The sequence below is a fragment of the Molossus molossus genome, unplaced genomic scaffold, assembly GCF_014108415.1.
Source record: "Molossus molossus isolate mMolMol1 unplaced genomic scaffold, mMolMol1.p scaffold_m16_p_4, whole genome shotgun sequence".
Lineage (NCBI taxonomy): Eukaryota > Metazoa > Chordata > Mammalia > Chiroptera > Molossidae > Molossus > Molossus molossus.
This window is the reverse complement of record NW_023425377.1, coordinates 43638990-43666817: the sequence shown is the minus strand read 5'-3', so window position 1 is coordinate 43666817 and position 27828 is coordinate 43638990. Positions and strand designations below refer to the sequence as shown.

The following is a 27828-nucleotide window of genomic DNA, read 5'->3' as shown; positions in this document are numbered from 1 at the left end:
TAAAATAAAAACAAAAGCAAATGGGAATTTAGAATTGGATCAAATGCAGGTTAAGGCTTCTCCTGTTTGTTATGTGACAGAGAAGGCAGGAATGTACCCTGAAATAAAACATAAAAATCGAAACTCCATGATTTTTTAAAGGGATACATACATATCACACTACAAATATTTGGCTTTAGTTCCTGATCAATGTGATCAGCCGATCCAAATACTCACAGTTTACGCTTAGATGAAACAAAGGCAGCTACATGGTACAAGTTCAAAACCAGAGACCTCCAACTCTCTGTACAAGATGTTACTGATACCATTAAGGACAAAAATGTGTAAAGCTCCTACTAGTTTGAAAGTCTTGCTAAGTAAGAACAATATGCAAACAGCATATTTTTCTGGGTAATGAATATAAAATGGTGAGAATACCCAAACTCGATGAAAAGATAGTTATAGCAAAAACATCTTTTGCTTTGGACATAAAAACAATATTGTGCAAATCAGTGAAGAAAAAAATTTGTGATCAGAGGATGGCTGTTTACAGGTCAAATCATGTCAGTGTGGCTTTCAAACCAGGACTTTTGCTCTGGGCTACTTTCTATTTCAATGGACCCAGAAAGCTATGGAGCCAACTAGTATCATTCTAACATACCCAGGGTTCATTTCTAAGGCTTAAGTTTCAGATTAACAGTATTTGGCCCAGGGGAATTTTTCAGACATGCTGTTTTTCCTAAAATGAAGAAACAATTGCTTTGACGAAAAAGATGCACTACTGTTATTTACCACTTGGAATTGATTTATGATTTTAAAATGAAGGGGACAGGCAGGACATAGGGATACAGACAAGGACGAGATAGCTAGGGAAATCAAGAACACAGTTAAAAGGAAGTCACGACCACTAAACCCTATCATTTATATATGGACAAGCACTCAGAGGTAAACCCTTTGGCTCTAAGTTGATCTGGGTAGTGCACATCAATGGCTTTGGCTTTTTATTTTTTTGGTAGTCACAGAAATTTATTAAGCTCTTGCTTGCCTTTACACTAAAAAACAAACTAAAAAATTTAAACATAAGATAAAGAAGACATTATATTTCATTTGTAAAAATGTAGAAAGTCTAGCTTATCCACAAAACAATCACTAAAATTTTAAATAAATACCTAAGAGAGCCATGCCCAATAGGCTGTTAAAAATATATATATCCTTCCTGCCAATGACTAGAATGGAAACTGAGAGATAATAATTTCCACAATTCTAGTTCCTCTTTCTCCCACAAAATATTCAACCTATTATATACCTTGATGAGCTCATGAGCTTTACTGCGGGTAGCCAGGCTGCAGGATTGTGGCATCAGTGTCCCGCGGTACAGAATATTGCCTCATGCTCATCTTTAGGGTCATACCAATGATGACACTTCCTTTAAAAAAATAACTCCATAGCTGAATTGAGAAAATTTTAGTTTTGGGTTTCTTATAGAGTATAATGCTCTAAAACCCATTCTGTACTGGATTTATACTTTTAGTTAGATGAAGCATGACTTTCAGTTCAGAAAGAATTGGCATGCAGCCCTGGTCGGTTTGGCTCAGCAGTTAGAGCGTTGACCTGCGGTCCACAGAGACCTGGGTTCGGTGTCCGCTAAGGGCATGTACCTCAGCTGCAGTTTGTCCCTGGCCATGGTTGGGTCGTGCGGGTGGCGACCACTTGATGTGTCCCTTTCATGTCGATGTTTCTCTCTATTCCTCTCTCTCCTTCCCGCTCTATCTGAATAAAAAATGGAAAAATGTCCTCGGGTGAGGATAAAAAAAGAATTGGCATACATGTTATTTAACAGAAAAATTTCATTCTTTGGAAATTAGAATTGCCCCCTCCCCTTTCCAAAGGACTGATAAGAAACCCTGTGGCTATTTCATTTGACCTTCCAAATCAGGACCAGGTGGGTTGGGGGGTATTTTCCTTCTTAACACCTCAATTGCAAAGGGCTTCCTCTTCCACTCAAAGTGAGACCCTACACTGCATCGGTGCCATAGATCCTTAAAGTTCTGTACAGATCAAGCGTATTACTCTGCAAAGGTGACTTCTGTTTGGTCAGACCAGAGACAGTTTTATGGTCTCAAACATAAACATCAGGTAATGAGAGCTCCCAAATACAAACAAAGTTGTAAACTTCAAATAATAAGTTATTTTTCAAATACACAAGAATATCCTCTGTACTGGCAGACATTTTGAATTTGTCTGTTAGCCCAAGCTATGGCTTGAAAATACTACTACTGCTATTTAAAAATAACTTGTTAAAGGAAAACTATAGTAATATAATATTATACATGGGGAAGACTTTTAGTAACTGTGGTCCCAAGGCAGGTCTGGTGTGCAAAATGAAGACGTATCCAGGCACAACATCCATAGCTGAGGATTAATGAAAGGAGGCATGATTCAGGACTTATCATCACTCAGAGTACAGAGAATGAAATCTCTGGGTGAGCAGCAGAAGCGAGCTGTTTGTGGGCCTCTGGAATCATGAGGTGGTGGTTCTGCCCACTCCTTCCTCCACAACTTTCAGCAGATGTCAAATGGGACATCCAAAAGCTAGACTGCTGAAACCTGTTCATTTTCTGAAAAATAATAAAAATACAGTTAAGTGAGAGATCAGTAAATTCAGGAAGACCAACAAACAATCTATCAGTTATAAAATTAGTCAATTTCAACAAGAATCCTCTCAATGATCCTATCAAGGTCCAGATTTTCTTGTAATGACACTTATGAGTTCTGATCACATTGAAAGCTGAAAATAAACTGCAATTTCATAACTTCTTTTCAATTACTTTATTACTCTATTGTTTAAAAGGATAATATTTCATTTATTTTTAACAAAGTAAACCATAGCTGCAAAGTCAATGAGGGTTTAGCTAATAAGAGGAACTATATCAACAGCATAATTTCAGATAATTTTGTATTTTAATAGTTCCAGTTTCAAGTTTCCCTGCATCAATGTAAAATATGACTCCACTAATGTCAAGTGCCTCCTCTCAAAATAATCCTATTAGACTGACCTACTATCAATCACATATAAGAATACTCCATTTGAGTTGGAAGAAGGAGACTGGGCACACAATCAAGCAGTTTGCCCTCCTTCATTTAAAAAACACACCATCGGCCCTGGCTGGTTTGGCTCAGCAATTAGAGCGTCGGCTTGCAGACCAGAGAGTCACGGGTTTGATTCCAGTCAAGGGCATGTACCTCAGTTGCAGTTCCATCCCTGGCCCTGATTGGGGTTGCGTGGGAGGCAGCCAGTTGATGTGTCTGTCTCACATCAATGTCTTCTCACCCCCCACCCCCAATCTGAAAATCAATGGAAAAATACCCTCTGGTGAGGTTTAAAATACACACACACATACACACCATCATATTTAGGGATTTCTTTCTTTCTTTTTTTTTTTTAAACAGAGATTTCTGAGGCATTTAAGAAAACATTACTGATTATTTGAAATACCAGACTAAAGACCATTTTAATATGTTCAGCAATTCATTTAAGAGCCATTAAGGTAATTTGTCAACATACCATCTGCTTCTCTATCTGCATCAGTCACATCTGCTAGTTTAGGATGGGATGGCTGCAAATTATGCCTCTGAGGCTGAATGACAATCTTCGATGGAACACAGGCCATGGGATTGCTACTGAGAGAAGCTGCTGGCAGTCTAGACAGGCTGTTATGCATCATCTTTGACCTCTGCACCGCCACACTATAATCTGGAGGTTTTAGGTGTAGGTGGGGTCCTTCCTTCAGGTCCGCTAATGAAATCCCCATATATCCTGGAGGAGTAGGAGGTGGCTCTCTATACCTATCCTCCTTTTTGGGTGAGGTGACACAGTACACTGGCATGAAAAATAAACAATGGACATGTTAATGAAAAATATAAGAAATAAAAAAAAAAACCACACTGAAACTTATTACGACGACAAAACAACTAAAAAACAGACAAAATGAATACATATATTTGAATACAGTGACAGCAGATTAAACATTTTTTAAAAACTTAATAAATTTAATATTTAAACATGTTTTAAAAATATACAAATTATGCCCTGGCTGGTTTGGCTCAGCGATTACAGCGTCAGCCCACGGAACAGAGAGACCCAGGTTCATACCTCGGTTGCAGTTTGTCCCCGGACCTGGTTAGGGTTGTGTGAGTGGCAGCCACTCAATGTCTCTCTCTCTCACATCGATGTTTCTCTCTCTCTCTCTCTCTCTCTCTCTCTCTCTCTCTCTGTCTGTCTCACACTCTCCCTCCCTCCCTCCCTCCCTCCGTCTCTCCCTCTTGCTCTGTCTGAAGATAAATCAAAAACGTCCTCGGGTCAGGATAAAAAATAAATAAATAAATAACATTAGGTTTTACAAACATTAAACAGAATGAGAAAGAGCTGAAGGAGATAACAAATGACAAGATTCCTTTGGCAGCTCAGCCCTCACATCACAGAAGTGTGTGACAAACTCTAGGAATACCAATCCCAAAGATGACTGAGTCATAAACATTTTAAAAGTCTACCCTAGATATTTATCCTGTGTTGAGTGGATTTTCATAGAAATGACTTTTGGGCCCGCTATTTAAGGCTGCTCTACCTCTCCCTGAGATGTGGACCTCTGTTTCATGGCACTCCTGGACAGACAAAGTTGTCAGTTCTGGCATATAAAACAATTTTAACTTTCCTGGTATAGGGAACTCACTACTTTAAGGGTCTTACTTCTAATTTCTGCTCTGTGATTAAGAAGGAAAAAGCACTTTTGCTCAAGATGGTGGCGTAGGTAAACGTGGTATCACGTCCTCCCACAACCACATCAAAGTTACAACTAAACTATGGAACAACCATCATTCAAAACCGCCTGAAATCAAGTGAATGGAAGCCCTACAACTACAGAATTAAAGAAGCAGCCACATCGAGACTGGTAGGACGGGCAGAGGCATAACAGGCTGGTCCCACACCCACGTGTGGCGGATAAAAATCAGGAGGATACCGTAGCTGGGAAGGTCCTGAGGACTGAGGGATCCCAGTCCCACACTAGACGCCCGCTCAGGGTTCCAGTGCCAGGAAGAGAATCTCTATAACTTCTGGCTGGAAAAACCAGTGGGAACTGAGGCTCAGGGAAGCTGATGCGGCTGGAGCCCCAGGCAGCTCCTTAAAGGGCCTGCGCACGGACTTATCGGACTCACTCCCTCTAAGCTTGGAGAGGAGTTAGCTCGAGGGGCACCAGAAACATACAGGGAAGAACTGAGCTATTTGGCACTGGAGTGAGAGCTGGAGAGGGGGCTTTCTCTGGGACAAACGTGCTGTCAGAGGCCTTTGTTCCTTTGGTGAGCCCGTCCTTGGGGCGGCAGTCCCCATACCTGGGAATTCCAGCAACCTGGCTCACACTGGTAGCCCTGCCCTGGTGATTCCGAGGCTCCGCCCCACCCAACTTTCAAGCCCACCCAAGCTGTTGCCAGTTGCTTAACCATAGGATTGGCCTGTCTGGGATCCTGCTTCAGGTTTTCCTAAATTCTTTTTTTCCTCCTTCTTTTTTTTTTTAATCCTCACCCGAGGACATTTTTCCATTTTTTGTACAGACAGAGTGGGAGGGAGAGAGAGGAAGAGAGAGAGAGGGAAACATCGATGTGAAAGGGACACATCGAGTGGCTGCCACCCGCATGACCAACCAGGGCCGGGGACAAACTGCAACCAAGGTACATGCCCTTAGCGGGTGGACGCTCTAACCGCTGAGCCAAACCGGCCAGGGCAAGTTTTCCTAAATTCTTCAAACAGGCAGCATCTGGTCTCAGACAGCCCCACACCTCTCATTAAATAATACACTGAAACAAACACAGGGAGGCAGCCAAAATGAGGAGACAAACAGGTCCCAAATGAAAGAACAAAACCTCAATAAAAGAACTAAGTGAAATGGAGATAAGCAACCTAACAGATGCTGAGTTCAAAATACTGCTTATAAGGATACTCAATGAACTGAGTGAGAACCTCAGTGAACTTAGAGAGGGCCTCAAGAGCATAAAAAACGACCAGTCCGAAATGATGGATGCATAGTCAGAAATGAAGGAGGCGTTAACTGAAATAAAGAAAAATTTACACAGACTCAATAGTAGAGGAGGTAAATCCAAAAAGCAAACCATTGATTTGGAATGTAAGGAAGCAAAAAACGCCCAATCAGAACAGCAAAAAGAAAAAAGAATCCAAAGAAATAGTATAAGGAGCCTCTGGGACAACTTCAAGCGTGCCAACATTTGCATCTTGGGGGTGCCAGAAGGAGAAGAAAGAGAACGAGAAATTGAAAACCTGTTTGAAACAATAATGGCAGAAAACTTTCCTAACTTGGTGAAGGAAACAGACATACAAGTACAGAAAGCATAGAGAGTCCCAAACAAGATGAACCCCCAAGAGGCCTACACCAAGACACATCATCATCAAAATGCAAAAGGTTCAAGACGAAGAGAGAATCTTAAAAGCATCAAGAGAAAAGCAGTTAGTTACCTACAAGGGAGTTCTCATAAGGCTGTCAGCTGATTTCTCAAAAGAAACTTTGCAGGCTAGAAGGCAGTGGCAAGAAATATTCAGAGTGATGAAAAGCAAGAACCTACAACCAAGATTACTCTATCCTGCAAAGCTGTCATTTAGAATCAATGGCCATATAGACTTTCTCAGACAAGAAAAGTTAAAGGAGTTCATCACCACCAAACCGTTATTATATGAAATGATGAAGGATCTTTTTTTTTTTTTTATCCTCACCTGAGGACACTTTTTCATTCTTTGTTCAGATAGAGCAGGAGGGAGAGAGAGAGAGAGAAACATCGATGTGAAACATCGAGTGGCTGCCACCCGCACGACCAACCAGGGCCGGGGACAAACTGCAACCAAGGTACATGCCCTTAGCGGGAACCGAACCCGGGTCTCTCCGGACCGCAGGCCGACACTCTAACCGCTGAGCCAAACCGACCAGGGCGATGAAGGATCTTTTTGAAGAAAAAGGTAAAACATATGAACAAACAAAATGGCAATGAATACATATCTATTGACAATGTGATCTACAAACAAAATGAAGAGGCAGAACAGAAACATTCTCATAGATACAGAGAACATTTTGTTGGTTGCCAGATGGGAGGGGTGTTGGGGGAATGGGTGAAAAAGGTGAAGGGATTAAGAAGTACAAATTCATTGCTAGACTGACAAACCTCAAAGAGAAGGGGGTTAGGGGGTGGGAAGAAATAAACCAAAGAACTTATATGTATAACCAATGGACACAGACAATAGTGTGGGAAAAGGCGGGAGGGGGGCAAGAATGGGGACGAAGGGGTCAATGGGGGGAAAAATAAGGAACATCTGTAATACATTCAACAATAAAGATTTAAAAAAAAAAAGGAAAAAACCATAATTTTAGAAAATCCACCTTAAATTAAGTTTTTCTGACTTTTATTTATTTATTTTTTATTTTTTATCCTCATCTGAGGACATTTTTGGATATTTTGTTCAGATAGAGAGGGAGGGAGAAAGAGAGAGAGAGAGAAACATCGACGTAAAAGGGATACATCGAGTGGTTGCCACCCGCACGACCAACCAGGGCCAGGGACAAACTGCAACCGAGGTACACGCCTTTAGCGGGAACAGAACCCAGGTCTCTCTGGTCTGCGAGCCGATGCTCTAACCACTGAGCAAAACCGGCCAGGGCAGTTTTTCTGATTTTTAGTGAACATAAAAATAATGGTGACTGCCCTGGCCGGTTTGGGTCAGCGGTTAGAGCGTTGGCCTGCGGTCCAGAGAGACCTGGGTTCTGTTCCCGCTAAAGGCGTGTACCTCGGTTGCAGTTTGTCCCTGGCCCGGGTTGGTCGTGCGGGTGGCAACCACTCGATGTGTCCCTTTTACATCGATGTTTCTCTCTCTCTCTTCCTCTCACTCTATCTGAATAAAAAATGGAAAATGTCCTTGGGTGAGGATAAAAAAAAAATAATAAAATAATAATAATAAAAAACAATGGTGACTGCCCTGCCAGTGTGGCTCAATGGACTGAGCATTGTCCCATGCACTGATGTCGCAGTTTGATTCCTGGCTAGGGCACATGCCAGGGTTATGGGCTTGAAACCCAGTAGGGGGTGTGCAGGAGGCAGCCAACTAATGTTTCTCTCTCACATCGATGTTTCTCTCTCTCTAAAAAAAAAATTATATGAAAATATGCTAAAAAACAAATAAATAATGGTGACTTAAAATTCTTTTCCCTAAGTTTATAAATCCTGGGACAAAGGCAAAGCTTCCAAAGCATCAGAAATAGGTCACATAAAAAAAGGTTCTGAATTTCTTGAACATCAAAGTGACTTTTAAAACACAAACAATACCTACGTATAAGTAGAACAAATTAAAAGGGATCATTAAATAGTTATAACATTAATTCTCCCTTTAGAGGATCAAGTTTATCCATAATTAAATTTCTAGAACTGTTAGTAAAATCTGCATTGGTATCAAGGTCAGAAAAGATTTCCATTCCCATCTTTGGATGGAATGAGGAGGGGATGAAGAGAATGTCAAAAGAAGACAGACAAGAATGAAGAATGTAAGTGATCTGCCCAGTCATCTAGAAATGAAAGAAACAAAAGATTTTTTAAAAATCTATTATCCCAAATGGACAAGAGAAGAATTTTGTATCCTTTTACACTCATGCTTATATATCCATATTGTGGTTATCTATAAGGCTTTGATTTTAAAAAAAAATCCCTGGGAAAAATGGACTAAAAACCCATTCTATAATGCAATTTGACATTTATACTACAGGACTATAATAATCAGAGCAGTATGGTGTTGGCAGAAAAACAGACACACAGATCAATGGTACAGAATTGGTAAACCACATGTATATGGGCAGATAATTTTCAACAAAGGAGCCAGAAACACACAATGAAGAAAGCCTCTTTAATAAATGGTGCTGGGAAAATTGGGAAGCCACATGCAAAAGAATGAAACTGGATTGCAGTTTGTCCCCATGTACAAAAATTAATTCAAAATGGATCAAAGACCTAAATATAAGATCCAAAACAAAAAATTACATAAAAGAAAACATAAGATCTTGCTTACAGGGAACATTTTATGACCTTGACACCAAAAGCAACGAAATTGAAGAAAAAAATAAATAAATGGCACTACATCAAACTAAAAAGTTTCTGCACAGCAAAAGAAACCAACAACAAAATAAAGAGGCAGCTGACCAAATGAGAGATGATATTTGCAAACAGCAACTCCGACATGTAGTTTTGATATTTTAATACATATTAAAAATACATAAAAAACTCATAAAATTCAGCAAACAACACATTGAAAAAATAGGCAGAGGACTAGAACAGACATCTCTCCCAAGAAGACATACAAACAACCAACAGATATATGAAAAGATGTTCAACCTCATTAGCAATTAGGGAAATGCAAATCAAAACTACAATGAGCATGGCTGGTGTGGCTCAGTGGTTAAGCATTGACCCATAAACCAAGAGGTCACCAGTTCAATTCCTGGTCAGGGCACATGTCTGGGTTGCAGGCTTGATCCCCATAAGAATCATGCAGGGGCAGCTGATTGATGTTTTTCTCTCATTTATGTTTCTATCTCTCCCTCCCTCTCGTTCTCTCTAAAAATCAATAAAAACATATTAAAAAAAATACAAAGAGACAGCACCTCATACCTGTTAGAATGGCTATTATCAACAAGACAAGTAATAATAACAAGTGTTGGAGAGTTGTGCAAAAAAGGGAACCCTCAATTCACTGCTGGTGGGAATGCAGACTGGTACAGCCACTATGGAAAATAGTCTGGCCCTGGCCGGTTTGGCTCAGAGGTTAGAGTGTCGGCCTGTGGTTCAGAGAGATCTGGGTTCGGATCCTGCTAGGGGCACGTACCTCGGTTGCAGTTTGTCCCTGGCCCTGGTTGGTAGTGCAGGTGGCAGCCACTCGATGTGTCCCTTTCACGTCGATGTTTCTCTCTCTCTCCCTCCCTCCTTCCCACTCTGTCTGAACAAAAAATGGTAAAATGTCCTCGGGTAAGGATAAAAAAAAAAAAAAAAAAGGAAAAAGAAAACAGTCTGGAGATTCCTCAAAAAATTAAGAATAGAGCTGCCATATGACCCAGCAATCCTTCTTCTGGGTATATGTCTGAAAAACTCAAAAACATGTATTTGCAAAGATACATGCACCCCTATGTTCACTGCAGAATTATGCACCGTGGCCAAGACATGTGGACAACCAAAGTGTTCTGTGATAGAGGATTGAATAAAGGAGATGTGGTACACAATGGAATATACTCAGCCATAAGAAAAGACAAAATACTGACATTTGTGACAACATGGATAAACCTTGAGAATATTATGCTGAGTGAAATAAGGCAGAAAAAGCTAAGAACCATATGATTTCACTCACATGTGGGATATAAAATCAAAACTCGTGAACACAAATAGCAGCATGGTGGTTATCAGAGGGAAGGGGGTGGGGTGGGGGTGAAGGAGGCCTAATATATAGTGACGAAAGATGATTTGACTTTGGGTGGTAGGCACACAATGCAATATATAGATCTTGTAACATAGAAATCCACACCTGAAACCTATATGATCCTATCAACCAATGTTACACCAATAAATTTCATAATAATAAAAAACTAATGCAATTTGACATGTAAAAAACAAATGTGCTATAAAAATCGGCACGTATTTCACATTTTTTGTAATTTCAATTGACATCATGAATAAGCTACAGATTTAAGAGTTGATTATGGTAATATTGATTCAAAGTATTATCATTCCACATAAATAGAAAAACAGGGGCTATTATATCCAAGTATTTACATAATTCAAGAAATAAATGAAAAAATGTATTTGATGGCTTAAATACTAAAAGAAGACACCAAGAAAGCTGTGTGTGGTTATAATGGAATCCACAAACAGGAGTTGGTGTGCCCATGATGTGCTCCAGGAAGGTATACTAAAAAATGTTTTGGATTTCCTTATTATATTTCTTCTCACCTGTATTACCAAAGATTGAAAGTTTCTACCACACACGCATAACAACTGCAGTCCAAACAATTTCTGATGTGACGAACAGGATAATCCCTTTATTACTACTGCATAGTAATGCAATCTTTTCTCAATGAACAAAAAGCTCTCAAAGACAAAACAAGACAAATAAACCTGTCCCCTTAAATACTTTCATTTCAGCCTTTTCATTTTAATAGGCTTTAATACCTGTCCCAAAGCCCTTGAGAAATCATGAACTTCTAAAAAGCAATTTGTTTGAAGAGGGAAGAGGGACTGAAGTGAGAGAAAGGATTTTTTTTCCAGTAATAAAATTCTAGACCAAGCTGCCCCAATGCCATTTTTACCACTTTATCTCTAAATGCCAAAACAGATACAATAGAAATCACAGAACTTACCAATCAAGCCCTTTTCTGTACTTGAAGTAACAGTTTTATAGACTGGGTCTGTGCCATCCTTGGGGTCCAAGCCTTCAGATGACTCAGCTGGGGTGCTCTCCAACACTCTCCGCTTAACTGTTCCATAGTTGGGTTCATATGTGTCAGACAGAGAACTGGAGGAGGCCCAACTCTGTCTCATCTGATTAGTCTCTAGGCTTCCTTTACACTGACCACAAGTTCTAGAGCAGCCTTTAGGACAGGAATAAGGCTCACAGTCAGTGGGTTCAACTTCAGCAATGGGACCGTCCAAATGGGTATGTCGGTAAGAGTTAAAAAAATCCCAGCCTTTTGGGTTTGGAAGGCTTTGGAAGTTGTCATGGGAACTGCTTGAACAGGAAGTCCAACTTCCACGACCACTATCGGCTGCTTCTATAATGATGTGCTCATGAGAAATCTCTTCATTGCTCACAGAAGATGAGACAGCTAAATTCTTGATTAGAGATGGCTTTGAGAGTGTCCACCTAAAATTGAAGATCAACAATTAAAAGTAATTTACTGGCTCACTAGAAAACCATTCTTCTGTCCATCTCAAGTATTAAATGTGTACAAGAGACGACGGAACACATACCACAAGAGTTCACGCCAAAATAACCTTATGGAAGAAAATGACCCTATAATCAATCATCACTAACTTCTATTGTTAATACTAAGCATTAATGTTAATACTTAGATTAGCTTAGAAAAATGCACTGAAGAAATGCAAATACTTTAGCAAGGTTTCCTCAGAATTTTTCTTAAAAAATTTTTTTTGGTTAATTCTCCCTCAAGGATTTTTTTCCACTGATTTTAGAGAGAGTGGAAAGAAGGAAGGAAGGGAGCAAGGGAAGGAGAGAGGGAGAGAGGGAGGAAGAGAGGGAGAGAGAAATATCGATATGAGAGAGACACACATTGATTGATTGCTTCCCATTTGACCCCACCCGGGGCCAGGGATAGAACCCGCAACCCAGGTACATGACATTGACCAGGAATCAAACCCGTGACCCTTTGGTATACAGGCTGATGCTCTAACTACTGTGCCACATGGGCCAGGGCTCACATTTTTCCCTTGAATTTATTTTAAATGAGAATGAAAAATAAGGCTTGAAATGAATAAAATTTTTTTTTTTTTTAAATCCTCACCCGAGGACATTTTTCCACTTTTTGTTCAGGTAGAGTGGGAGGGAGAGAGAGGAACACAGAGAGAGAGAGAAACATCGATGTGAAAGGAACACATCGAGTGGCTGCCACCCGCACAACCGCCAGGGCCAGGGACAAACTGCAACCAAGGTACGTGCCCTTAGCGGGAACCGAACCCGGGTCTCTCAGGACCGCAGGCCAACGCTCTAACCGCTGAGCCAAACCGGCCAGGGCTTTTCAAGGATATTTTTTTTTTTTTTTTTTTTGATTTATCTTCAGATAGAGTAGGAGAGAGAGAGAGAGAGAGAAACTTTGACACATCGACTGGTTGTCTCCCACACTACCCTGACCAGGGCCGGGGATGAACCACAACCAAGGTACGTGACTTTGGCCGGAATCGAACCCATGACTCTTTGGTCCGCGGGCCGACGCTCTAACCACTGAGCCAAACTGGCCAGGGCCGATGATAACACTTTATCTTACACTTTTCATATTAAAGTATAACATATCTAACAACATTTTCAGTTTAGAATCAACTTTTTCAATGCTTTCTTAAAGATTTCCATTTTGCATGACTATGAACAGAAATTTAGAGTTACACTCTTCTGCCAGCCGATAATTCTTACCCCCTAAATCATAATTTCAGAGAATAAGATCAAGAACCTCCTACACCCCCAACCTGTCTACAGTGTGTACAGCACTGGAGGTACCTCCCACTACACAATCTTTCTTAACAATCTCAAATCTAACAGCTAGAATGCAAAAACCACCTCCCCATATCACTAACAACTTCACTTTGAGTTCTTACTGATTGAAAAGGTACATGTAATAAAAAGTTAACTTGAATTCAGCAACACTTAAAAAATGAGCACCCACACATCTTTCAAAATAGTACTTATTGCCTATTCATTATAGTGACACAAGGTTGGCCTTCATATTCTAAGGATCCCCTTGCAGTGGCCACTTTTATGATATAAACACAGACGAGGATGTTTACCCAGGGCCAAGCTGACTATGGTCTCCTGTCCCTGAGGAGTGCTCTGTCTTTTCCAATGTCATTGTGGATTCAGGGACTGTGACAACCTGGGAGGAACAGCGTTCATCCTGTAGAGCTGCAGACATGGAGTCAACAGAACAATTGCTCACAATGCTGGACCGTGAAGAAATCTCACTATGGCTGGAGTCAGACAAGTTGTCATATTTAGCTGATGGCATAAGTATATAACCTGAACGAGAGAAGACAAGTGATCAAACTACAAAACAAGAGAACAGGTCGGGGAACATGGTCAGGGAGAGGGCATTCCCTTATATGTTCATTCCCTTACCTCCCACACCATACCAATTCAACTCCAAAATCAAGAGATAAAAAAGTCAAAGTCTAGTATTATTGAGAAAACTAGTCCCACTATCTGCTCCAGGTTCTCACAAAGCAACAAGCACTTAATAAAACAAGGCATTAAGTACATTTAAAAACATTAAAAAGTAGACATCTTGAGTTTCTCAACTTCTTTTTAACCGTATGTCTCCTCCCCTTTGATTAACATAAATATTTCATTGCTTGACCTGAGTGTCCAAAATACCACTTTGAGGTAGGTGTGAGAGAGCAGAGTCAGGACTCATGGGAAAAAATTACATTTTTGTTTTTTCAAACTACATATACTTACCCCAGATATTCTGCTATGTCACCTAAGAAGTCTTGCCCCCAAATGAAAGCCATTGTTTTAGTATTTAAAAAAAAAATGTTGTTTAAGAATTTTTTTTGAGAGAGAAAGGAGAAATAGAAACATCAATGTGAAAGAGAAACATTGATTGGCTGCCTCCTACATGCCCCTCACTTGGGATCAAGCCCGCAACTCAGGCACGTGACCTGACCAGGAATCAAACAGGGACCTCTGAGTCCATGGGAAAACACTCAATCCACTTAGCCACAACGACTAGGCTGTTTCAGTATTTTTAAATAAAAATTTTTCCCCCTCGCTCAAGGATACTTTTCCATTGTTTCTTAGATAGAGTGAAAAGGAGGGAGGAAGGGAAGAGGGGGTGGAGAGGGAAAGAGAGAGAGAGGGAAAGAGAAATATAGATGTAAAAGAGACACACAAATTGGTTGCCTCCCCCAGGACCCTGACCGGGGCGAGGGATCAAACCTACAACCCAGGTATGTGCCCTTGACCAGGAATAGAACCCAAGACCCTTTGGTCCTCGGGCCAATGCTTCTAACTGCTGAGCCAAACCAGCCAGGACTGTTTTAGTCCTTTTTAAAAAATGGTTTTAGATTTGGATTTAATCTTACACCTATTTTTCATTTTCTTCACCAACTTTGCAGAATAGTACACTGAACAGCTGAACTGACATAAGAATGTATTATGAAAAAAACAGCATCTACCTGTTTTAAATTGTTTTATGACTTACTGCACAGCAGATATAGCTACAGAGATTTTCTTTTGCATTCTTTGGAACAGAGTGCTGGAGATGAAGGGAAGTGGAAGGATCCCAAAACAAATCTGCAGCCTGATAGTTAAATGTACATAAGAGTTGGTTTTCATAAGTGTTAGAAAAGTAACCAAACTTCTTTTGCCTAGAAATAAAAGAAAATGCTATAGTAAACCCAGCAAGGAGTAGGCCTCAAAGAAGCAAATAATTATCTTCTGTTCACTGAGAATGTAGGCATATACAACCTTTGGTTCAATCCCTAGGAATCTCAAGAACTATAGGCTTTATAATCACATATAACTCAAGTCATTAAAAAAAAAAAATATGTTGCCCTGGCCAATTTGGCTCAGCAGTTAGAGCATCGGCCTGCGGACCAGAGAGTCCTGGGTTTGGTTCCCGCTAGGGGCACGTACCAAAAAAAAAAAAAAAAAGTGTTATTAAGTAGTTTCATTAACTATTTCAAAGAGAAAAATTAAGACCTAGAAAACATGTGATTTATATTTAGCTTGTGGGCCAGGCACAAGACAAGCCAGTCTCAACTCCTACCCCAGTTCTCAGGTCTTGGGATTACTATTATTTCTCAGTGCCCTTTAGGAATTAACTGGTTAATTTTCAAATGTGGTAAATAAATTAAATTTAAACAAAATTGAATAAGATTCATAGATACAAAGAACAGACTGATGATTGTCAGAGGGGAGGGGTGTTGGGGGAGCTGGGTGAAAAAGGTGAAGGGATTAAGAAGTACAAATTGGTAGTTACAAAACAGTCACAAGGATGTACAGTACAGCATAGAGAATAGTCAATAATATTGTAATAACTATGTATGGTGCCAGGTGGGTACAGGAAATATTGGGGAGAGCACTTTGCAAAGTATATGACTCTGTCTGATCACTAAGTTATACACATACCTGAACCTAATACAAAGTATTATTGACTGTAAACTGTAATAAAAAAAATAAAAAAATTCTCAAAAGAAAAAAACAATCATTTTTCTTTTATCCTAGGGAATAGACATGCTTTACTGTTTTAAAATTTTCTCCCTATGTCTATTAGATCAGTATTTCATAAATATAATCAATTTTAACAATCACCAGGAAAGCTAATTAAAACATACATTTTTGGGCCCATTTCTGGCAATTCAAATTTATGAGGTCTGTGGTGGAACAAAGTAACTAGTTTTTAACAAGTTTCCTAGATGTTTTTTAACCTGCTATGTTAGACCATTTCCTCCTCCTCTGATCAGAGATAATATGAACAATGGATGGTAAAAACAGTGCATGTGCACAAGATACAGTTTGTTGCCTCCCAAATACTTCTTTTTCCTTTAGCTTGTGAAGTAGTTGCAGTAAGAAGAGAACAATAAAATTCTCTGAGGCAAAGGTTTTGTCTGATCCGATTGTTATTGGGGATTTTAATGTGAAAGTAAATACTGTTTCCTAAAAGCCTCCTCTACTTATTTCATTCATAGACCCAGCTGCTACTGGTAGGAAATAAAGCCAACTACAGAATACAAGAATATAAAGTTTACTGACATTAATAAAATAACATGTTAAAATAAGGCACTTTAATTCAATAGGACTTTGTTGCTAGAGAATCTATAACACTAATCATAAAATACTTATAAATAGTATTTTACTAAATTATTTGCCTAAGCTTTGTTTGACACATAACTGAATTTAAGCTCCATTTACATTAATGAATGAAAACAACTTTTAACACTAAAATTAAGTAAGGAACTTCAGAGTGTCTTCCTCCTTTTAGACTTGAATCGCGTATAGAAGCAGTTTAAAGCGTTATTGTTGCCTCGGCTACTGGAATTGAAGATGTCACTCCCTTTCTCATCTTTGATGTTGCTTCCAACATCCTTCACTTTCTCACAGCTTTCTGTAGCTTGATTGTGATTTGCGTCCTCTTTTTTGCTGTTGGCTAGTCTCTCCCTTGAAAGAGTTCTTTCCCTAAATCTTCTAAACGGGGATGTCATTCTTTTTCTGGCTGTGTTCTCACAACTTGTCCTGTCTCTATTCTCCTCAGTGGCCTTCTTGGTCCTGTCTGTTCTTTTGGCTGTGCTCCTGGTAATTTGAAGGATTTTCTTTTGCAAGTAAACCCCACCTATGCCGGGGTAGCTGGTGCTGGACTCACTGGGAGGGGATGAGGTAGACCCTGAGAGGTGCAGCAGGATGCTGTGATCAGATATGATACTGCCAACTGGAGGGAGAGATGCAAAAACCCTGTCACGGTCAATTAATTCTTTCCAATTAATCACAATTAGCCTGGTTTACATAACATTTCACTATTAAAATTTCTAACATCCCCCCAAAAAGGGAGAAAAGTTTCCAACATCTTAATATCTGAAAAATTTAAATCTAGTAACATAATTTAATGCATGGAGAGTCTACTATACAGTTGTCATTGCAAGACAGAACACAGAATAAAGGTTACCTTGATCAGAATAAATTGATAATAAAAAACTCCTGGAAATAAGCCAAACTGGTAAAATCATAAGCAAAAATATGACAAAAGTATTTCTCAAAAGTAACTATCTCTAGAATGTTCAGGCAAATTCTACTAAGAAAAAGGTTAGCAAAAACCAGACAGAACTATATAATAAATGAATTTATAAAGCACAATCTCTGATCTTGTTATATCTCCATGGTAGAAAGGTTGACTTCTTTAAGCACTGGGGAAGATAAAGATTAAGGACTCTTGACTTGTCACTTTTTTTCATACTTGTTTATGGTGGGGGGATGGGTAAAAAAGGTGAAGGGAAATACTAAAGTCAATAACATTGTGATAAGTTTGCACGGTGATAGATGACTACTAAAATTAGGGGATTGGCCCGGCCAATTAGGGGATTGGTGGGGTTTAGTGGTTGAGCATCGACCCATGCACCAAGAAGTCGCTGGTTCAATTCCTGGTCAGGGCACATGCCCAGGTTGTGGGGAGAGGGGGGGATGCAGGAAGCAGCCAATGTTCTCTCTCATTGATGTTTCTATCTCTCTCTCCTTCTCCCTTCCTTTCTCTAATATCAATAAAGAAAAAGAAAATATAAATAAGATAAAATTAGAGGGTTGATCACGTTGAAAGGTATGCAAATACTGAATCACTGTACTGTACACCTGAAACTAATACAGTTGTGTATATCAGAAATAAATAAAATGTAAAAAAGAAAAAAGTTATTACTTGTTTAAATTCTCCTTGTGAAAAACATGAAGATAGGCTTATTTTCCTAACTGTTAAAAAACAAAGAACTAATTCCAAAGTTTAGCAAGAACTAGGAATTGATCTAATAATATATACTTAGTTTAATAGCATTTTTGTTCAATCAGAGACTATAGGCAAAAATCTGTCTATGAAAATATACAGGCCCAGCTGGTGTAGCTCAGTGGTTGAGCATCAACCCATGCACCAAGAGGTCGCTGGTTCAATTACTGGTCAGGGCACATGTCAGGTTGTGGGCCCAATCCCCAGTGAGGGGCATGTAGGAGGCGGCCAATCGATGTTTCTATCTCTCTCTCCCTCTTCCTTCTTCTCTCTCTAAAAATCAATAAAGAAAAAAGATTAAAAAAGAAAATATACAGAAACATTCAATTGGGGAGTTGAAAGAATATATGTAAAAACAATTGGAAATAGTTTTCAAGAAAAAAATTTCTTCATGTTCCTAAGGATTCTCAATGCAACAAGTGACAGGTTCACAATAAACATCATGGTTGCTTGTTGGTTACACACGGAAAGACACAATGGAGGAAAGAACTCTATTCCAGAAGTGAGAGTGAATTTTCTGTTGGGAATAAGAGCAATAGGGAAATTCCTGTTCCTAACACCTCTTCCCCTAAGTCACACTGGTTAGAGATTTGTCTATAATGGGATTTCTGAACAGCCTCCAAAAGTGGTGAAGGATATAAAGGTGTTCCTGAAAGAGCACTGTTCATCTGGACCATCTGGGTGGACACTGTTCCCAGTCCCACTTCTCCAATCTGAAAGGACCACTAAGGCAGTAAAGAGATGAAGCTGACCCACATGCCCCACAAAATCATGTATGAGCTACACACAACAGGATCAGAAACTTGTATTTTATAAACACACCTTTTAATATATACTATGTCCTATTTATTTTTACAAAGCTTTTCTTAGTAAAATCTGAATGAAAATTCTAGCCAGTTAGCTGTGTGAATGGGGACAGGGCAGGTCAGCTACAAAAGTATGTTGCTCTGGGGTAGAAATAGGGAAAGAGAAGAGACACTCCAATTTACTGAACACTTACCTTTGTATATATTATTTAATTCAATCCTTACATAAGTCCCCCATAATAGATACCTTCCTCCTTCATTTTACAGATAGGAATTACAATAGGAGGGGATAGAGTTAGGACCAAATCAGGTCTGACATCACTGTACCACACTGCTGCCACATGGGTAAAAATAAGAAAACGCCCTCCAAAAGTGAGATGAAATATAGGACACGAGCTCAGAAAAGCTCTGAAAGCTTTTCCTTCCTGAGAGAATTCTTAAGTCTGTCTTCCCTCTGACCATGTACTATCCTGCACTGGGATTATTTAAAGATGTAATTATTTTACATCTGTGAAGATAATGCCAGGACTAAGGAGCCTTTTGCAACAGGGTACACACAGTGTGTGGATGGGTCAGTGTAAAAAATACAATGTAAAAAAATAACATAATGACATTTACATGCACACTGCCCAGGTTAGTCAAGAAAAGCTTAGTCTGAATTATAAAAACATGTAGGAAGAACTGATTTCAGATTTTTTACCTCAAGAGGTTCTATATAAATATAAATGTAGAAATCCATAAGGGTATTGGTTATTTTAAACCCTGATTAATAAAAGGGTAATACTCCATTACTAAAGAAAGGAATCCATCAACATAAATATTTGTTTCTTTCCCTAAATATTGTTGTTGGTTAAAAACAATTTCTTGTAGAAATTCTTATTTTCAAATACTCTACAGAAATGTTAAATGACGGGAAATTTGAAGAGCAGTATCAAGAATCTGCACAGAACAAAATTCTCCTGTGACTTCTGTCTTCATTCTTTTCCATGCTTGTCCTCTGTCAAATAACAACCAAACTCTGAATACAGGAGTCCTACATAATACATGGAAAGCATATGAATAATTCAATCCAAAACACGAAAGTTCAAAAAGTATTAGAAGTTACGCTTTTCTTCATATTTTGTTATTACTACAGATTGAAAAAATACGTGCTACAAAGTGTTGGTAAAATAAGAATTAGATTGAACTGTTCCTTCTTACCTTTGCGTGGGGAACCTTGAGGAGATCCAGGAGGACTGGAATGTAAGGATGATGTCACAGAAACAGTGTCTTCTGTATGTTTCTTACCACTCATTTCTTCAGTTGTTCCTAAAACTTTTTGAGGTAAACTTGTACCTAAAAATAAGATCAAAGAAACAAATAAGTATTACTTCACAATTAAAACATCTATAGTTGCCTAAATTACTACATAAATAAAGCCATGATGCACAATGGCTAGTGTAGTTAATTGAAATGTGTAAATGACAAACGAGGACTAAATGACTGGGTAATGGCATACAGAGATTCTCACCTCTAGGTTATTTGTTCAAATTCAGCCAGTCAGCACAGACCAGATTATAATAATTCTTTTTTTTGTTTGTTTTGTGACATAAGGGAAATTGATTTAACAGTCTGAGTATAAGTCCCAAGCCCCAAAATTGACACACTTGTTGGAAGTCTTAATAGAAAAGGCATAGATTCAAACTCTTCCCTCCCCTCTAGAGGTGGCCTCTCTAAGTCAGGGTGAGGCATGTGGCAGGGGTAGTGTAGGGATGTTGGCACTGTCACTACCTGTGGTTTATCTGTTCTGTGGGTATACAGAAGAGGCTGCAGGGCTGCCAGTCCAGCCCTTTTCAAGAGCACTAAATTCACACTACAGGAGAGAAGTAGACAACAGAAAGAATCATGAATTTATATAAAAATAGTATGGAGCCCACTGGAAACATTCCTGCAAAATTCTGCCATTACTCTTGTCCAACAGCTGGTCCTGTTTAGCATAAATCAAACTTAGCAATATTTCAATATATTGACATTTTTACATGAATCTCTAAGAAATGTCAAAGAGCTATTGACATTGTTCTCAATCAGTAAAGCAAGCCCAACTTTGACGAGGATTCAGCATAATGACAAGCAGCCCTTTGACACTGAAACAACTGAAATCACAGCATACTCACTACTTTTACTTAAGTGTCATTTTGATATAAATGTATTTATCATCTAGATGATAGCCATATTACAACAAGAAGGAAGAGGGCTACCTGGTACAAGTAATAATACATCTTGGGTGATGACATCCAAGAAAGAAACCGGAGCTAGTCTTGTCCCATTTCTTACTCCTACAAGCAAATTCATCAACTTCAATTTTGCATCCAATTCTCTCTTCCTTTTAACAGCCACCTAACAAATTCAGGTTCTGAGCAACCTCCAGTTAATTGTTACATCAGCTCTCCATTCAGGCCTCAATCTCCAGTCTTACTGCACCCCTCACTGTTGTTCTCCAACATGAACTGGACCTTCCCTTGCTCAAATCTATTCGATAGCTGCCCACTGACAATTTTCCTTTGCATGCCATTTTATAATTTCAGAATACTCATGATTTTACTTCTCTTCATCCTGGGTGGCTGTTCAGCACAGTAGGTAAAAGCAAGGACTTTGAGCCAGTTAGCTGGGGCTCAACTCCCAGCTCCAACACTTATCGGTAATGCGTTAAGTTACCCTCTATGGCTTCCCCTGTCGAGTGAGAGTAGTTACTATCGTATAGGGTTCTTATAAAGATTAAATTAATGTAATATATAAAGTTAGCAAAGTGCTTAGAACTGTGTTTGGCACTCAGTTAATGCTCTGTTAAGTGTCAGCTTTAATTATTGTCTCAACGCTCTTCCTGCAGCTTAGTACTCAGGACAGCCAACTGTCTACAGCTCCTTGGAGATAGGAAGATTTTCCTCTGCCTGAATCAACTTCTCTAGAATTTTTGCCTAATTACCTCTTTCCTGATCAACCTTTAAGGGTTTGCTTAGGTATTATCTCCAAAAAGCCTTTCCTGAAGCTCTCCCTCTTCTGTTCTTTTGTATGTTCTACATAGGTCCCTGGTATAACAGCAAACTCATTCTACTGACGTTATCTGTTTGTGTATTTACATCATCAGACTGAAAATTTGGCAAAGGCATAGACATTTCTTTTCAACTTGGCATCATAAAACAAAATAAAATTAAATTCACAGTTCACAAAGTTCTACTGAATATGTTCTATGTATCATGCATAGACTAATTATGCTAGGAACCAAATCTAATCTGGTTTCCCATTTAAAAGCTAAAATAGTGAGCCTGTTAAAACAATAAATGAAAGTAGTTTTGATAATGACTACATGGCCTAACAGAGGGGAAAAAAGTATGATTTATACTTTATGTACTTTACACTATCTTCTTGTGTCCTAACTGGAGATTTTAGTCATTAATGAAAAACCAATATACAGTCACTTTTGGAATAAACTTTATTCTTACAGGTTGCATTTGCATTAGATAATTGATTAAATGCACCTCTGACTGCAGTAAGCCCTTGGTACCTAAGTGTATTGCTGTCAGGTTTTCAGTTGATACGATTATAGGAATTCCAATGTCAGAATTTAAAATATGTATGCTATCATCAAATACCTATAGGCAAAATGAAACATTTTAAAATTCATGAGTGATGATTACATTACACAAAATAGCTGATCTCTTGAGCACTTACATTGGTAATTATTTTTCATTCAAACTCCCCTGGAAATTTCAATTAAATATATGTGATATTAATTGTGAATACTCACTCAATATGGCAGGGTCTTTTGATTGCCCCTTCTTCCTGGTGGGGTGTAAATTAACAGCGGGCACTTGAAGCACCTGGCTTACTCTGTAGGGCTGATGCAAATGGGCTTTAGCTGTTTGGCCAGCTGATCTCATAGGCACTGGAGACATTTCTGATGATTTTGCCGATCTTTTCTCAGTTAAATTCTTGGTCACTAAAAGAAGAGAGTAAGAAACACATAATTCTGCACTCTTTTAGGCAAGTTTATTACCAGACAATAAATGGCCACATTAAAACCCTTTTCAACACAAAAAATAGATTAATTTTCCTAAAGATAACTTCACTTAAGTATAATGTCATCTCTAAAATTTTTGTAGAATGAGAAAGTTAATTTTATTTCCTAAATACTTTTAAAAAATGTTTTTATTGATTTCAGAGAGAGAGAAAGGGAGAGGGAAAAAGAGAGAAACATGATGAACGATAAACATCGATCAGCTGCCTCCCACGTGCCCCCTACTGGGGATCCAGCCTGAAACCCCAGCAGGTGCCCTGATCAGGAATCAAACTAGTGACTTCCGGGTGCACGGGACTATGCTTGAGCCACACCAGCTGGCCTAAATACTTTAATACATTAACCTCATTAGCTCCATCTCCACCATCACCCTGAAGGCCAAGTTAAAATCCTCTTATCTATACCACACACACACACACACACACACAAACACACACACACACACAACACACATATTTTTGTGGGATAGATCCTGTCTCAGGTTTCTTTGTACAAATAGCACAGGAAGACACCAGCCCCATGCACACAGCAGCCCAGGAGTCACACCAAGTTGTAGCTGCAGCCTGGGCTTTGCTTTGGACTTTGGCTGGCACAGCCTGAGACCCTTGGCGATGTGGGTATGAGCACATTTCCCAAACTGGGGGTGAGTGATACAGGCAAGTTGATTGAATTTGTGGTTGCCACCCTTTGGGATCTTGGGTTTGACCTCCTTAGGCTTTAACAGGGCTCTGATAGCCATGGCATGTTCATTCATGGCCTTGGTATTGCTGGCCTGCATCTTCTTCAGGCCTGTCTTTTTTCTTTTACCCCCCCCCCCCTTTACTGATTTTAGAGAGGAAGGGAGAGGGAAAGAGAGATAGAAACATCAATGAGAGAGAACATCAACTGGCCGCCTCCGGCATGCCCCCCACTAGGGATCGGGCCCAACCTGGGCATGTGTCCTAACTGGGAATCGAACCAGAGACTTCTTGGTGCATGGGTTGACACTCAACCACTGAGTCACACCAACCGGACAGGTCTGTCTTATAGTGCTTCTTGGCAAAGCCCATTTTCCTCAGGAACTTGGGATTTACACCCTTAAGACATTCATATTTTTGTGGTTAGGGTTTTTTGATGCCACTTCTGTGGCATTTTCAAGGCGTTATGTGTGTGGTGTTTCTTGGACTTGGCCATGTCTGCACCAATGCCTGCAGTTCCCAAAGCATCTGGGACTGGAAGAGCTTACAGCCTCTCAACTATACGACTGAAATAATCCCTCCCGCCCTGGCTGGTTTGGCTCAGTGGGTGGAGTGTCAGACTATGGACTGAAGGGTCTTGGGTTTGATTTCCAGTCAAGGGCACAAACTGGGTTGCAGGTTTGATCCCTGGCCCCTGTGGGGGTTGTGCAGGAGGCAACCAATCAATGTGTCTCTCTCACATCAATGTTTCTCTCTCTCTCTTTCCCTCCCTTCCTACCTAAAAATCAATGAAAAAAAATCCTCGGGTGAGGATTAAAAAATTAAATTAAATTAAATATCCCCTCCCGGTATCAGTTCTATTTGCCTTCAAGCTATTCTCCATACAACAGCAGGGTGACTTTTCCAATGTGAAAATCTGATCACATCATTTTTCTTCTCCAAATGCCCAGCACAAACCTTCAGATGACTTGCCACTACTCTCAGGATCAACATCCAAATCGCCCAAACAAGGACTGACAGGTCTGTATGGTCTGGCATTACCCCAGTATTAGCTTCCCTATTAACACCCTACCACTCTGCATAGACTAGATTAGATGCTAAACTTTATATTCTCAAGGCATCCTGTGACTTTCTTTCACAGCATTGATAATTATAAGGTGTGGGGGGAGCAGGTTTCAGTTGGTCGTGTGGAAAATGGCACAATCATTATTAATAATACAAGAATAAACTGTGTTTCGTGTACTTACAATTGTAGCCAACACCTGTATCTGTGTGATTAATCACTTAATGTATAAAAAAAAATATTAGAGTGGGAAGAAGAGAGAGAGAGAGAAACACTGATGTGAGAGAGACAAATAGACTGGTTGCCTTCTGCAAGGCCCTGACCGACCCTAACTGGGGCTGGGGATTGAACCTGCAAACCAAGTACATTCCCTTGACTGGGAATCGACCCTGTGATCCTTCGGTCCTCAGGCCAATGCTCTAACCACTGAACCAAACCGGCTAGGGCCATGATGTATTTGTTTTAAACACCAAGATAAAAACAAAATTAGCAAATTTATACTGTCCTAGTACAACTATAATTGTTAGCCGCCATGCTTTTATTTTGAGAGCCTAGAGAATATTTTGAGTGGTAAGAAAGTCAAAACACAGGGACTCCCTGAAGAATAATATGTAGTGTCCCATCAACTAACTGAATCCGATGTTATCACCTTTTGATTAGAGCTATAAAACACATTTCTCCCCTCCTCTCAATACTAATCAATTATCTCCTGACACTTTATTAATTGTTACAGTATAAAAAATACCTAGAGACTACTTTAAATATAAAGAGAGTTCACAGATGAATGCCAAAGCCCACATATACTGACTTATTACAAAGAACCACATTCTACAGTGCTCAGCAATCAACTATTGTTTGGGTTTGAAATGGTCATTATTTAAACATTTAAAACTCAATTTTGCAATAGAAATCAAATAAAGACTCAGATCAATTTAAAGAAATATGCATTGAATTAAATTTTTAGAAAAGTCAGTTTAAGGCAGTCCCACAGGTTTTCTCATTTTAAATCAATATTAAATATGTAGTGAAGGACACCATTTAGTATTATGAGAAAAGACAGAGATAAGTCTAGGGTGGGTGTGAGAAGACAAAGGTATGCAGGTGTATGTGTGGGTGGGAGGACAGGAAGAATGCAGAGGTTAAGTATGTGGAGTCTTTCTGGGCCTTTAACAATGAGCAAAGCATAAAAGAGATTTCTGTGTTCTTGCTTAACCCAAATCAAGTTTAGGAAACAAAGAAAAGCTGATAGCGAAAACAAAGGACAAAATACCCTTTTCTAAGATGAAAGCAGGAATAATAAATTGTGCTCCATAACCATAAGACAATAAACTCTTTGTTGAATTACTTGAGAAAAAAATAATTTTGATTATCATTCAAAGCAGGATCAGAGTGCTTTAATAACTTTAACATGTAGCCCTGGCCGGTTTGGCTTAGAGGTTAGAGCGTCGGCCTGTGGACCAGAGAGACCCGGGTTCAGTTCCTGCTAAGGGCACATACCTCAGTTGCAGTTTGTCCCCAGCCCCAGTTGGGGTCGTGTGGGTGGCAACCACTCAATGTCTCTCTCACATCGATGTTTCTCTCATTCTCTTCCTCCCTCTCTCCCTCCCGCTCTATCTCAAGATAAATGCAAAAAAAAAGTCCTCGGGTGAGGATAAAAAAGAAAACAAAAAATAAATATGTATAAGATTTTTAACAATAAAACATGAATAATTTTAAAGATTGTATACACTTTTTTAGTCTTTACTTTCAACATGTACCATTTTCCCATGGCTGACACTATTCTTGATAGCCCATGTGTGGTAAGAAATTTTCCCATATACCTTCCAAGTCTCTACATATATTTTAATGGTTATATACCATTCCTCATACTGATATGGAAACAGTGTACTTAAGTATTCTCCAGCATTTTAATATCTATGTGATTTCTTTTTCACTGTAACACAGAACATCTTAGTATAAGCAAATTTGGGGAGTGCACTAATTGGAATACAATCCCAATACTAGACACCTCACAGATTGCTGTGAGGAGTAAACGACATTGTTTATAAAGTACTTAGCATGGTTGCTGGCATATAGAAAGCTCTCAGTAACTGTTAGCTTCTATTATTTCTTTCTCCTAATTTAATAAGTTTGATATAGAAAGAATCAGAGATAAAACATACTCCAAACCTTTGCTTAATGAAGAGAACTTTGCTCAAATGATAATAAATGAGACTCAAACTATGTCTCCACCCTTCATAGGTGTTCCTTCTATCATACTCCTTTCCTTTTCCTATCAGTTGTTATTTTTATAACAACATTTAGTGAATGAACTGTTACCCTATATTTTATTTATTTTTTAAATTTATTTTTGTTATAGATGTTTCTCCTTTTTCCCCCACTGATTGTCCCCTCCCCCTCCCTCCCCAGCTTTTCTGTTCATGTCCATTGTTCATGCATACATGTATATAAGTTCTGTGGTTTATTTCTCCCCCACCACCTTCTTTTCTGGGAATTGTCAGTTTGTACCCCACTTCCACGTCCCTGGGACTACCCCATTCCTCAGACTGTTATGTTCATTATATTCCACAAATAAATGAGATCATATGATACTTGTCTTTCTCTGATTGGCTTGTTTCACTTAGGATAATACTTTCCAGGCCCCCCTCCATGTTGTCTCAAAAGATAAGAGATCTTTCTTTCTTTCTTACAGCTGCATAGTACTCCATTGTGTATATGTACCACTGCTTTTTGATCCATTCGTCTACTGATGGACATTTGGGCTGTTTCCAGATCATAGTTATTGTAAATAGTACTGCTACGAACATGGGGGTACATATATTCTTTCTGATTGGTGTTTCAGGCTTCTTAGGGTATATTCCTAGAAGTGGGATCACTGGGTCAAATGGCAGTTCAATTTTTAATTTTTGAGGTAACATCATATTGTTTTCCATAGTGGCTGCACCAGTCTGCATTC

At 39.2% G+C, this 27828-nt stretch overlaps 1 protein-coding gene across 24 annotated transcripts in view; it reads right to left on the bottom strand.

Annotated features, from left to right (window-relative positions):
* Positions 1-1736: 1736 nt before the first annotated feature.
* RAPGEF6 (Rap guanine nucleotide exchange factor 6) overlaps positions 1737-27828 on the bottom strand; it is a 234376-nt gene continuing 208284 nt past the window's right edge. For 14 of the 24 annotated variants that reach the window (XM_036281928.1, XM_036281931.1, XM_036281923.1 and 11 more), the window contains 6 exons: positions 22863-23054; positions 20279-20413; positions 13579-13807; positions 11424-11926; positions 3545-3859; positions 1737-2597 (listed from right to left, as the gene is read on the bottom strand). In XM_036281928.1, the coding sequence (XP_036137821.1) occupies positions 2572-2597; positions 3545-3859; positions 11424-11926; positions 13579-13807; positions 20279-20413; positions 22863-23054 (1400 nt within the window). In that variant the 3' untranslated portion in view covers positions 1737-2571. Of the gene's footprint in view, positions 2598-3544; positions 3860-11423; positions 11927-13578; positions 13808-16749; positions 17217-20278; positions 20414-22862; positions 23055-27828 lie in introns of those variants that run through there. The other 10 variants (XM_036281924.1, XM_036281947.1, XM_036281925.1 and 7 more) reach the window with 2 other exon arrangements.